Below are 13,371 nucleotides of genomic sequence, written 5' to 3' on the forward strand. Positions count from 1 at the left end.
TCGCTTTGTTGCTGACTATCCCTTGTTTATGGATGTGCTCAAGTAGCAATCAGGGTTGGAGGTGGCGTCTGCAGAGGCGATACTTGACGGTGAACAGGGAATCAGACAATGAACTGGAAACTGTTTCTGTTGGTGGAGATTGCAATGGAAGCTTATGGTGGAAGCTATGCTGTTTTTCTGGGCCTCATTGTTGTTGGGCTTTTTTTCTGCTTTACTTTTGTTTTAGGCCTTTTTGTTTGTTTATAAGTGTATGTTGGGTTTGTGGTGTAAATTTGTGTTAGCCATTTAATAAAAATTCCCTTTTGACCAAAAAAATAAAAAACAAGAATCAAATCGATTCAAAGCAAAACCAATAATTTTTATTTTTCTCTATTTGATCTAGTTGAATTCACCAATTTAAATGTCCACCCTCAATTCTAACCGGACCGGACCAATTCAATTGATTTGATTTTTGTGGTCAGGTTCTCTTGAATCAAGTTGGACTAAACCGTAACTTTATTATGTCTCCAATTTCGATTTGAGGAGTGAATCGGACTGAACCGGATCTTGTCCACCCTGCGGATATGCCTAGTCTTTTAATCTCGAACGTTCATAGTATCAACGGTCAGATCACCCCCTTACCCTCCTATATAATCCTTCAACTTTCTAGGGTTTCCAATTCCAAATAAAGCAACTAACAAAAGCTGCTAAGCAGCTGCAGCAGAGGGGTATTTTTTTTGTTTCCTTTTAATTCACCGAACGTCCCAAAAAGCGGCGCCGACCAACCAAGGCGGCAACTAGCAAAAAGCGAAAGGTCTCACCTTTGAACGAATGCGGTTTCGACGTCCATACACGCCCTAATGTAAATTTTCCGACGATTTCCACCCCTTTGAAAGAATACGATTTGTTATCTAATTTCATTTGCGTATCGCAGTTTGTGGTCGACGGAGTGTTGTTCGCGGAGCCGAACGAGGTGCTGACCGGATATCTGGCGTAGGATGGCTACTCGGGCGTTGAAGTTAGGGTTACGCCGGTGTTGACCGAAATCATCGTCAGAGCCACTTGGACTCAAAACGTTCTCGGTATGACATTGATTTATTTATTTTAATTTTTGGTTGAATATGAGATTTTATGTGGATTTACACTACGCAATTAGCTGAAAGTTAGTAACTTTGATCTTTTTAATATTTTGTTGGCTAGGTCCCTGAGAAAATGGAAGATCAAGGCTGACACTAGTGCTTGCATATATATATATATATTTTTTTTTTGGTAAAAAGTGTGTCCAATTTTTCAATGTTGAGATTATTAAGTTTAAAAGTCGAATTGATTTGGTTACTGATATGCTTATCTACTTGAGGATAAGGCTTCGGAAATGACCCCGAAGTTCAATTATTGATGTTATGAGCAATTCATAAGAAAATGTGAAGATTCAGTGTTAGTAATTTCGTAGGATGAGATTATTTAAGAAAGAAATATGTGGACCTTATTAAGTGCAGTGAAGATTTCACGACAACTCAATTGTTTCGGAATTGAATTCTGTACTATAGATATTGCAATAGAATATGTTTCTTCTTAAAAGGAAAATTACAGAACAATAGGTTCGGTATAGATAAGGCATTCTTCTACTTATGGAGAGTTCTTGGAGTTCGGGAACTCCTACATTTCATAACATTCCTTTGTTTCCGCATCTAATATAATAGTCAGTGAACCTCAATTTGACTAAGGGAATGAAATTAAGAAAAACCGTTTCACTAATTATTGTCGCATAGGTGTGCTGCTCCTGTTGAGATTTTTATTATTGGGGATGTGACCTCCATCATCTCATTATATCTTATGTGGTTTCTTTCTAATCTATTACATTTATTGTATCACATGCACATGCACATACACAAACTCAAACTTGCGCACATAGGCGCGCACACACTCACACACTCATACATATCAGTTTTATTAGCGTTAGCATTCAATAATATATCTCCCTTTACTCACAATAATGGGTTAAGAGGATCCTTAAGAATGCTTATATTACAGGTTGGAGTTTTGTTAGTCTGTTTGAACTGTTAATAGTTCTTGGAGTTCGGGAACTCCTACATTTCATACCGTACCTGTGTTTCCGCATCTAATATACTAGTCAGTGAGCCTCGGTTTGACCAAGGGAATGAAATTAAGAAAAAGCATTTCACTAATTATTGTCACATAGGTACCACTCCATTAGAGATTTTTATTGTTGGGGATGTGACCTCCATCATCTCATTATATTTTATACGATTTCTTTCTACATTTATTGTATCACCCGCAAATGCACATATGCAAACTCAAACTTGCGTGCATGCACGCACACACACACTCATACATATCAATTTTATTAGCTTTAGCATTCAATAATATATCTCCTTTACTCACAATAATGGGTTAAGAGGATCCTTAAGAATGCTTACATTACAGGTTGGAGTTTTGTTAGTCTGTTTGAACTGTTAATAGTTCTTGGAGTTCGGGAACTCCTACATTTCATAACATTTATGTGTTATCCAAACCTAAACTGCCAGTCATTGAACATCACTGTGATTGAGGGAAATAAATGAAGTACAAACATTTACGACTAATTAAGTTTCAAACATGATTGAGCATTACATAAATGTTACTCCTGTTGGAATGATAAGTGTCAAATTTCTTAGTATCCAACATATCATTATATCTTATGCATTATCTCTATGAACTATCGAATTGCTTCCTGAAATTGCACACTTGTATATATTCATGGGAATCTATTAGCATTAATCTATATTAACAAAAGTGTTACTCCGTAGACTGCAACTCTTTTTTACTCGCAATTTTTAGTACAAATAATTACGTATGTACATCTGCAATTAATTAAGTACAGTTTGTACATCCACGCAACAGAGATGATCTCTTTCTATAGAAAACAATTTCACATGTCTACTGTTTCTAGATGGTATCATTAGTCGCTATAGCATTCAGATTTTATCTCCCTTTACTCATAATAATAATGGGTTAAGAGGACCCTCTGGAATGCTTAAATTGCAGTTTGGAGTTTTGTTAGTCTGTTTGAACTGTTAATAGTTCTTGGAGTTCGGGAACTCCTACATTTCATAACATTCCTTTGTTTTTCAAAGCTAATATACTAGTCATCACCAGCATGAAATGTTACTTGGCAGCTTCAAAGCTTAAGCTGTAGTGGCCAATGTTTTACATGCTAATTATAAGTTTAAATATCCGAGTTCAGTATCCATGATCCACCTATTTAAGTTGACTTATCACTTTTTGCAAAATCCAAGCCCACTGTTGTGAGAGAACCCGTTAAGCTGTTAACATCTATTTATTTTGGGATATAGGTTAGTCTTGCAAAAGGAAAATACATTTGTCAATTGCGTGCCCACCATCTTGTCAAATTTATTAGCATTCTTTTACATTTTCCCTACCTACGATACAATAATGGGTTAAGAGGATCCTCAAGAATGCTTACATTATATGTTTGGAGTTTTGTTAGTCTGTTTGAACTGTTAATAGTTCTTGGAGTTCGGGAACTCCTACATTTCATAGCATTCCTGTATTATCCAATACTAATATACTTTTTATTTTGGGTCAAAAACCAATCCTAATATAGTCATTAATTGTCAGCGTGCTTGAGGGAATCAATTAATTAAAAGGGAATCAATTAATTAAACACGCATTACTAATTGCAGTTAATTTCAATCCTGAGTTAATCAATTAGTATCTTCTAAAAAAAAAAAAAGTTAATCAATTAGTACTGTTCTTTTCAGAACCATAGTCCTTATGACATTAACCTACACTGTTGGGCTTGACCACATATATTGATACACTGTTTCCTTGTTCTGTGTTGCCTGGTTTATGCCATAATTAGGGCTTGTACAGATCTGTTTTTGCACAACCATTATGCTTTAGTTATTACCTAGGTATTTGGGTTTGTCGACTTCTATTGATCATCCCTTTACCTTCTTTTTTTGTTAGGACATGCTATGGCGTTTGTAGATTTGTCATGGAAAGTGGTGCAAAGGGATGCGAGGTGCGAATGAAAGCTGTTCTTTCCACTTGACCTTATTAGGCTGCACCAACATGGTACAATGAATCTTTCTACTCTACAACCTGTGGGTCATTGTTAGTGGCAAAATCAGGGCTCAGCGTGCCAAGTCTATGAAATTCAAGGATGGATACATGATATCCTCTGGCCAGCCTGTAAAGGAATATATCGATGCTGCTGTGCCGCATGTGCTTCTTAGACAGGTTAGCTCCTCCACCATTTTCTGGCTCTTATGTGCTTTTGTTATCTTTACTTATTTTTCGTATATCCATTTTTCAGGGTGTTCTTGGGATTAAGGTCAAAATCACTCTCGATTGGGATCCCAAGGGGAAGCAAGGCTCCAAAACACCCCCCCCTACCTGATCTGGTCACCATCCACCAACCCAAAGAGGACCACATCAGATCAGGCCCCCAGTTGTGGCAACCGAAAGTCTGAAATACCAGTTGGCCTTGTCGCTGCTTAGAGTTGTTTTAACGCATGCTCATACCATTTTTTTAGTCAATATACTAATTTCTCATAATCCGCATAATCTCATTTCTAGTTGGATGCCTGTTTGTACCCGATTGGAATATGAGAAATGAGATTATGTCTTTAGAATTGTAATTTTCTTAGCCAGCAAATAGAAAAAGCAACTCATGCTCTGTATGTTACCCGCGTTTGTGTCCTCCCGACTTTTGCTGTTGGAATCTTAACTTCGTATGGGAAATAGTATTGGGCTGCGTCCCTTTGTATTTACTCTTATGGTTAAAATTTAAATTCAAAGATAATTCTTCTATTTCTTTTTTATTAATGGGGTTGGGAGTCGTGAACTTAAGAACCTCATCTTTTAAGAGGAAGACCAGAGGAAGATCAGGGTGGGCTAGATTTCACAATGGGTTAGCAATAATATGATTTAAATTCGTCTTTAGCGAGAATCGAACATAAGATTTCTTATTTACAAGTGAAGGCGATAATCAAATATAAGATCTTTCATTTACAAGTGAAGAAGAATATTACTATACTGTAGTACCAAGTGTCCTTTTGAATAGGAATATTGTTTGGGCTTAATTGGGTTAATAGTTCCTGTAGTGGTAGGGTGGTCGGAAAATAGTTCATGTGGTAAAAAAAAATTAGGATTTAAGCCTCTGTGGTGAAGGATGTCAGGATTTAGGCTCATAATTGAAAATTTCGTCAACTCTCAATTAATTATTAACACATGAGGCTCACATGTATAACTAAAAGGGTAAAGTTAACCTCATATTTAAGTCTCACATGCTAACAATTAACGGAAAGTTTCGATTTAATCTAATATGTGTGGCTCATATGCTAATAATTAACTGAGAGTTGACGGTTTTGGGTATACTCATATTCTAACCAAGTAACGGTTAATCTAAACTAGGCCTGGGCACGGTTTGGTACCGAAGTGGTACCAAAACCGAACCTATAGCAAAATTTTTTGTACGGTATGAATGGTTGTACCAACTTAGTACCGAACCTATTCGGTCCAAGTATAGGTTCAGTTCTGGGCCTTTAAGGAACAGTGGCTGTTTTTCAATTTTTGTAAACAAAAAAAATAAATAAATAAAACGCCCAATCAGTTTTTGGCCCAAAATTAACAAAGTTCACACAAATTAATTTTTGGCCCAGATTTCAATGCACGCATACATTTTTGTCTTCTCAAGTTAAGACCCTGGTAAGGCTCACTTAAGGATCGAGAAATGAATGTGGTAAAAGATGGAAATGATAAACTGGTAACGTTTCCACATGTAAGACTTAGGGCTAAATGTGTCTATTACCCGGAACATACAAATGATGGTAACTTTGCGGCCGATTTAAGCATTAATGGTACATCTGGAATGAGAAAACATCGTAGTCGACAATGTAAATTTTATCAGGCCAACTTGAGGAAAAATAAAAAAACTTCTTTATGAGGATAAGAAATGGGGTAAAACTTCTTTGGTTAGAAGATGAGTATGACTCAATTGGTAAACATAGATAAAGATGTTATTACAATCAATATGGTTTGAAGCCAAAACCGAAATGAAACCTAACCATTTGATTTGGTGCGGTTTCAAACGTTTTTGGTTCGGTTTTCAACCCTTTTACATACAAAATGAAAAAAAAATATCTTTGTCCTCCTCTCTCTCTTCCCTTTCTCACATAAATATTAGAAAAGGACTAACCAAATAAGATAGAATTTGAGTAAATAACAATGAAACAAATTGATACACTTCTACCATTTTATACCAAAATATTATCAACCAAAATAAACCATTTTTTTTTACAAATTAAGGTACCCTAGTCAATATCTTTTACAATTTCACATTCACCCCCCCCCCCCCCAAAAAAAAAAAAACAAAAATTGAAGCCTTCAGTACCTTACCTAGAATCCGCCATTGGCGACTAAGAAAAGTAATAATTGCCCAAACAAAGCAACTGAGGACAAGAACATACATATTTGAATATGATTTACATGCATACACAGGAACCAATATTATGCAAATGTTTTGTCCCCAATGCTAAATGAGACCGAATTGTCCTTGACCCAAACCCCAACCTTAGCCACACATGTAACTTAACGAATGCATCTCTAGATCCACCTCAACCTCACTTGTTACCGCGCAAGTTCCATCATTGTAGTCCTAAGAAACATAAAACCGACCACCTCATTTTCGACCATGAAATCTGTTTGTACCATACTGGACCAATCCCGAAACTACTAAGCACCGGTCAACGTTATACCGTCAAAGACCCAAAAGAGTTTCCCTCCAATTAGGAGGTCAATCACAGCGCGACACGTGTCGACATCAGAAGCCAATCATAGCGCGACACGTGTCAACATAAGAAGCCAATCACAACACGACACGTGTCAATGTCAGAATGAAACTAGAAACTCTCTTCTATAAATAGAGATCATTCTCTCACAATATTTCCTAATGTCATTTGTACTAAATCATTCACTAGTACTCACTAAAGGAGAGCTTGAACCTATGTACTTGTGTAAACCCTTCATAATTAACGAGAACTCCTCTACTCCGTAGACGTAGCCAATCTGGGTGAACTACGTACATCTTGTGTTTGCTTCCCTGTTCTTATCCATTTACATACTTATTCACAGTAGTGACTGGAGCAATCTAGCGAAGGTCACAAACTTAACACTTTCTGTTGTACCAAAGTCCTCGCTGATTTTGTGCATCAACATAATCAATCGAGAAACTAATCACAATCGAAAGAACTATATATTACACTTTCTCTTTATTTAAATTTAAATTTACATAAATATGCAAATTAATGAGAAATAATACATATACGAGACAAAACTTTCAATCTGAAAATTATTTAAGGTTGTGATAGAGGGAGAGGGGGGGGAAGCAAAATGGGAGAGGGGAGAATGTCCCAGAGTTGGGGGGGGTAGAGTAATTTTTCATCTAATTTGTACTTTTATCATTTTCAAATTTGTAAATCAAATAGATATTGTTATAAATAAATTGGATTGAATGTCATTAATTGATTAGTGAAAATAAACACGATAACTAAATTAGGCAATTAAAAACATCGAGACTAATTGACGCAATGAGTAGAACATCAAGATCAGTTTGACATTTAAGCCAAATAAAAAAAAAAATTCTACCCAAAAAGAAAAATAAATAAAAAAAAAACAAAAAATTTAAAGTGACCCGGACGCCAAGTCCCATTTGTGAACTGCATTGGAAGTAGAGTTTGGAGTCCGCAGCTGTACGACATTATGCTCACAGCGTACTAAAAAAGCGAGCCAAAAAAGCAGAAGCGCACACTGACGGGCGCAGTGCAGCAGCAGACCAATCCGATTGTTTTCCCTTTCCTCAAAGCTTCCCGCACAAGCTTTCTCTCAGAAAACGACTCGTCTTCTTCCCAACTCAGTGCCCGGCGCGCTTCGAATCGGTCGCTATCCTTGCAATTTTACACTCGCAAGGACTGAGTCAACTCGCTCCTCATTCTCACAGTCCTATGGTGAGCCCCGTCCTACTTAATTTCGCTTCATCTGCTGTTCAAATTTGCTCCGAATGTGAAAATTTTGAACAATTTCTAGTGTTTTGGTGCTTCTGCATGTAAATTCTCGGCTTTTACTGTGATATCATTTGAATTACTTAGCAGTTTTGCCTGAAATGGTGCCTTTCTCTCACTAGAAATGTAGTTTTATGTAATTGGGATTGGAAATTTGCTGTCTTTGGAGGAAATGTAATTTGATATAGTGTTAATTTCGTTTTTGCTGTTTTCTTTTCAGTTTTCGAAAATTTTGAATTTTGAATTGCAGGTTTGAGTATTTGAATCGGAGTTTATTTGTTTTGAATTCTAGGTGCATTTATATTTTAGTGGATGAGATTTTATTTTTATTACCTTTGAAAATTATAGAAGTTAACTTTGTTCATTTACTTTGTTTTTTGTTTTTGTTTATTTGGTTTTGAGGTTTCAGTTTGTGTATTTGAGTTGCATGTGGTGGATTTTCCATGGAAACAGTGGTCGGTGTTGAGGGGAATGATGAAGGGATGTGTGAGGAGAGTGGGGTTGAGAAAAGTAGCTCTTCTTTGTCTTCGCCAAAGCAGATTGCCGATCCTGTTGTATACAAGCTCGTTCGGGTATGTTTCATTTGCATTAAAAGTTCAACTGTTCTGTTGGTGCTAGTAGTTTTGTGTACATAAAATTGGAGTGTAAGCCGCTTCTTTCTGTTCTCTTTGCCAGGTATAAGTGTGCTAACATTCCTTATGATTGGTTTAACTTTCAAATTTGTACAGAAACATGATAACTTGATAGGCTTGGGTAATGGGCGTTCATGATACTGCTTTAGAGCCTATAAAGGACTGTATATCGATCAAGAGATTTTAACAGTTATTTTATTCATAAATTACAATTAGAAGCAGTCAAGCCATCAATTAATGAGTACAATTAGAAGCAGCCAGGCTGCTGCCTGCCTTCTGGGCGAATCAGAGTTTAGAAAATAATAGTAGATACGAATTGAAGCTTGAGCTTTACAATTTGATATGTTCTTTCTCTAAAGCTTTGATTTTGGGGATTTAGTTTGTCACCAATTCTAAATTCAAGGTTTATACTTGGATTAAATGAGAGGCCATTTTTTGGTTTGGCGACAGGTTTTCCATAATTCTTTAAGGGGGAAACTTAAAATTGCACTGCAGTTACAACTATGGACTTGTTACTTCATGTTCGAAAATTTCATTGCCATTTATTTTGTTTTCTTTAGATTCATAACGTCTTATTTGATTCCAGGTTGAAGGTGATGGGAGATTAGTGCCAGCAACAGATGATGAAGTAATGGAAGTTGAGGATTTTCTTGTTGATGAGATGGTTGAATTACCTGTTATTACAGAGGCTGGAAATGGTTGGTGCATTTCCAATGAAGAGTCTTCCTCTGGGAAACCTCAGAAAGAAAGCTCAGAAGGTCTATTTGATTTATTGTTGTGACTAATTATTTCATTTCCATCTGTATCATTATGGATTATTTTACGTAGTAACTTTAAGGGCATGCAATTTGGAACCTTAAGCTATAACTTCTGTATATAATGACTATTGGAGTCTGATTTTTATCTATTCATATTTTTGTGTTGAATCAGTTACATGCGCATCTCAAATCTCAATTCTCAAAATTAGTTTGACAAATCTTATTCCAACTTACTTTTTCTCCTCAATGGCTTTGGAGTTCATTTATATTCAACACCAAAGTGACTACTTTTTGGGTACTTTCATTTATATTCAAGATATGTTTTGCATACCTATTGTTTCCCTGACTTAGTGAAGTATTGTTTCAATGAAAAATGACTTTGTGAGAAACTAGTTGTAGAACTTGGTTTGTTAAATTATTTGAAGACATTCTATTTTTATATCTTATGGTGTTGGTTCTGTAATGGTTTTCATCTCTCACAGAGCAATACATTTCCAGGTGTCTCACATTCAGAGAACACAGAAGCTGATGTGAAATTATGTGCACGGCTTGAGGTATTGACTTGCTTTCTCTGGATAAAATCTCCTCCTGTTGTAGAATCAGATGGATGAGTACTATCTTGCATAAACTTATGGCCTGCTATGACTGTTCTGAATAGCATATTTCTTTTGGATAACTTTATCTTTATGTCTCTTTAATAAATTGATTCAAGTGCTTGGATATGTTTACAGATACCCCTTGTACAGCAGTTATATTTCCTAGCGGCTATATGCATTTTAATCCTGTAGAAAGGAATTTCTTGATTTTGAAATTTATCATCTGTATTATGTGTTAGTGGCGTATTTCTTTATCAACTGGTTTGATTGTTCATTTCTTAAACTTATAGATAGTTTATTTCAATTCTTCTTTTTCTTGCATCTCTACAAGTATGTGTACAATTTTAGCATATCTAGTTATTAATCGTCTTGGATCCTTCTCGGCCTCTAAAATCTCTTGTAGTACATCGAGGAGATGTTGCAAAAGGTCAAACAGGAGGAGAGGCTCCGCTTAGCATGTGGATCTCCTGATCCTTCTTCTGCTTTTATGAATGTAGACATCCAGTGTTCTGATCAGCATGATAAATTACCTGCTATTGATGAGAAGCTGCAATCTGAAATTCCTTTGCAGGATATTGTTCCTTCTTCATCACTGAGTCCAGATGGAAGCCATATTAATGAATCTGGGAGAATTGGGGAGTGCTCAAAACAACCGCTGGATGGACCAATAGAAAGTGGGTCATCAGCTTCTGTCATCTGCACTAGTCCAAAGCCTGATGTTAATACACTAAAGGGGGAGATATGCTTGGACAACCTATCAATTAGAGAACTTCATGAATTATTTCGGGCAACTTTTGGGAGAGAAAGTACTGTTAAGGACAAGTTGTGGCTTAAGAGGAGGATCACAATGGGGTTGACTAACTCTTGTGATGTTTCAACAACTTTCACTATTGTAGATAACAAATTGGTGAACAAGGGTAAAGATGATAGCATTCAGAATGCAGATGGTATGCTCACTGAGGGGTCAGATGGTGAAGCAAAGAATCTTGGGTATGAAACTTCACCAACTAGCCACAGTAGCCAAATGGAAAATCATGTCACTGTTTCGGGCAAGAGATTGGTAAACATTAGTGCAGAACTGGATTGTGGAAGTGAGGACCTTCACACAGATCAGAGAGCTGCCAAACGAGTTCGAAAGCCCACTAAGAGATATATTGAAGAGCTTTCTGAAGTTGAATCAAAAGATTGTAGCCCAAAAGTGATTAGTCCAGTTAAAAGTGCGGGACAACGACAAACATCTCCAAAATCTTGTTGGCCTCTTGGAAATGTCCCTTTAAATGAGAGAGCTATTGTCACCAGGTCGGACCCTCTAGGAAATGTGACAAATGTCCCTTCAAATGAGAGAACGTTTGTCACTAGGTTGGATTCTCTTGGCGGATCTGGGGTTCAGGTTCCTTATGTTTCTCGAGTTCGTAGAAGCCGTCCAAGGAAAAATATTATGGCCCTTATGGTAGGTAAAACCCTTATATAATATGGCAATACGAGTTGCTTTATCATTTCTTTTGTTTTTCTTCTTAAGCATAGGAATTACGATTATGATATAGCACTATAAGTCATCTGTACGACACAATACCTGAATGCGTTTGATTTTTTATTTGTAGAAGTTTGATATGAGTGGAATGGGTGTGACAGCTAAACTTGTAAAAGAGGCCTTTAGTATGCGTAGTTCTGTATCAGAGAGTGAGCATGCAGACAAAGTCTTGAAAATCAGATCTGCTTCTGAACGGATGAAGCCACGGGTAAGATCAAGTTTGCTTAACTGGATTCCATTATTCTTACTTCACATTGAGTTATGGGCATGTGTGTTTGAATTTGATAATGTGTCGATAACGTTAGTGTAGCCGGTTATTAGTTTTGGACTGGCATTTTGTATTATTGAGGACTAACGGGGGTAATGACATTTTTTTTTAATATCATGGTTTGCCTTTTGTTTGAGTGCTATACTGAATTACCTTTCAATTGGTTGCATGCTAATTTTTTTGTTATGTTAATTGGTTGCCTATGTAGTGTACTGCTGAACCAGAGAAAGACAAGCGTCGCTCAGTAATGGGCACAATTGAACTGCGAAAGAACTTGGGCATTAAACAGACAGATTCATCCGAGGACAATTCAGATGATGGTACAGCCCAGATTCCCACAGCGAAAGGTGGAATGAGAAGGAAACACCATCGAGCTTGGACTCTTGTTGAGGTTATAAAATTAGTTGAGGGTGTCTCTAAGTGTGGCACTGGGAGGTGGTCTGAGATCAAAAGGCTTTCCTTTGCATCGTATTCATATCGCACTTCTGTTGATCTCAAGGTATGATTTTGCTGTACAATTTGTATTCAAGATACCAAGTTCATTTGGCATCCAATTATACTAAAAAAATGGTGAATACATTTCACTGAGAAAACATGTGTCATTTTGCAGGACAAGTGGAGAAACCTGCTGAAGGCTAGCTTTGCGCAAACGCCTCCTGATGATGGAGTGAGTACATTCCCCTTACCTCTCTTTTATGAGTTGGTTAGACGGGAAGTGTGGAACTTCCCATCTCTTTCAAATGCAAGCTTTCTTTGAACTCTTTGCTCAGCCTTTAAATACTAATATTGCATTCAAATATTATCTTCCAGAGATTCCAATATTCTGTAAATAAAATTTTCGAACTTTGATCACGTCTCCATAGTATTTTACAACTTGAACTGGCATATTTGAATATTTATTATCTACTGCAAAATCTACTGCCCTATGGTGGTTCACTTCATCGTAACTTGCAAACAGATGTTTGGCGTCTGTACTAGGAATCAAATATGCCTATGTATATAGTACACTATACGCCATTGATTCTCTCTCCAGATGTTCTTTTGAGTACCGACTTAACTTGGTTTGTCTGTGGGGAATTGTGCAGATAAACTCCCGGAAACATGCTTCAGTACCCATCCCGGCATCAATTTTGTTAAAAGTAAGAGAGCTTGCTGAGATGCAGGTGCAGGTACCGCCAAATCTAGGGCCGAGCAAGCTGGCCACTGGTAGCAGTCGAAGCGTGCATCAATTGCGACCAGGCTTCTTGTAACATTGTATATAAGGACTGCTGGACTGTAACCGTTTTCCTCTGCTGACATTCACTTGTTACCATGGCTGATGTGCTGCAGAGGGATTGCTTAGATGTAGGCTTAAACATATTTACGATACATTCTCTGACTCCTAAGTTCCTAACACAATTTCTTACTCAGTTATTAATTTATTATGATAGGGTTTATGCCTGATGTTAAAAATTGATCAATTTTTGCACGGCAAGTTGACCGGCGGACACTTGCCGGTTGATCAGTCGAATGTCAAACATGTT

The 13,371-nt window shown here is 37.0% G+C and overlaps 1 protein-coding gene, 1 long non-coding RNA gene and 1 pseudogene across 9 annotated transcripts; all 3 read left to right on the plus strand.

Moving 5' to 3' along the window:
• Positions 1-652: 652 nt before the first annotated feature.
• Positions 653-1,508, plus strand: LOC126583448 (uncharacterized). The gene is made up of 3 exons (XR_007609749.1): positions 653-841; positions 914-1,061; positions 1,180-1,508. It is a non-coding gene; the product is annotated as an uncharacterized LOC126583448 (long non-coding RNA).
• Positions 1,509-4,086: 2,578 nt separating this feature from the next.
• On the plus strand, positions 4,087-4,815 carry LOC126583447 (40S ribosomal protein S3-3-like; annotated as a pseudogene).
• Positions 4,816-7,777: 2,962 nt separating this feature from the next.
• On the plus strand, positions 7,778-13,304 carry LOC126582831 (uncharacterized). 8 transcript variants are annotated; one of them, XM_050247048.1, is made up of 9 exons: positions 7,778-8,009; positions 8,473-8,635; positions 9,282-9,453; positions 9,952-10,007; positions 10,453-11,499; positions 11,654-11,788; positions 12,057-12,347; positions 12,459-12,515; positions 12,934-13,304. In XM_050247048.1, the coding sequence occupies exons 2-9, from the start codon at positions 8,507-8,509 to the stop codon at positions 13,096-13,098; spliced, it is 2,052 nt and encodes a 683-aa protein (XP_050103005.1). In that variant the 5' UTR covers positions 7,778-8,009; positions 8,473-8,506; the 3' UTR covers positions 13,099-13,304. The 8 variants fall into 8 exon arrangements, with proteins under 8 accessions (XP_050103005.1, XP_050103004.1, XP_050103001.1 ...); XM_050247047.1 differs by having other exon boundaries at positions 7,779-8,009; positions 8,466-8,635; positions 11,651-11,788; XM_050247044.1 differs by having other exon boundaries at positions 7,779-8,009; positions 11,651-11,788.
• Positions 13,305-13,371: the final 67 nt, after the last annotated feature.

Source organism: Malus sylvestris, chromosome 9 (genome assembly GCF_916048215.2).
Source record: "Malus sylvestris chromosome 9, drMalSylv7.2, whole genome shotgun sequence".
NCBI classification, from domain to species: Eukaryota; Viridiplantae; Streptophyta; class Magnoliopsida; order Rosales; family Rosaceae; genus Malus; species Malus sylvestris.

Bases quoted from the DNA above. Each gene is read 5' to 3' on its own strand.
- LOC126582831 (XM_050247047.1), top strand. From the start codon at position 8,507: ATGGAAACAGTGGTCGGTGTTGAGGGGAATGATGAAGGGATGTGTGAG. The intron at 11,500-11,650 runs GTAGGTAAAACC...TTTTATTTGTAG, and splicing joins AAAATATTATGGCCCTTATG to AAGTTTGATATGAGTGGAAT. The intron at 11,789-12,056 runs GTAAGATCAAGT...TTGCCTATGTAG, and splicing joins CTGAACGGATGAAGCCACGG to TGTACTGCTGAACCAGAGAA.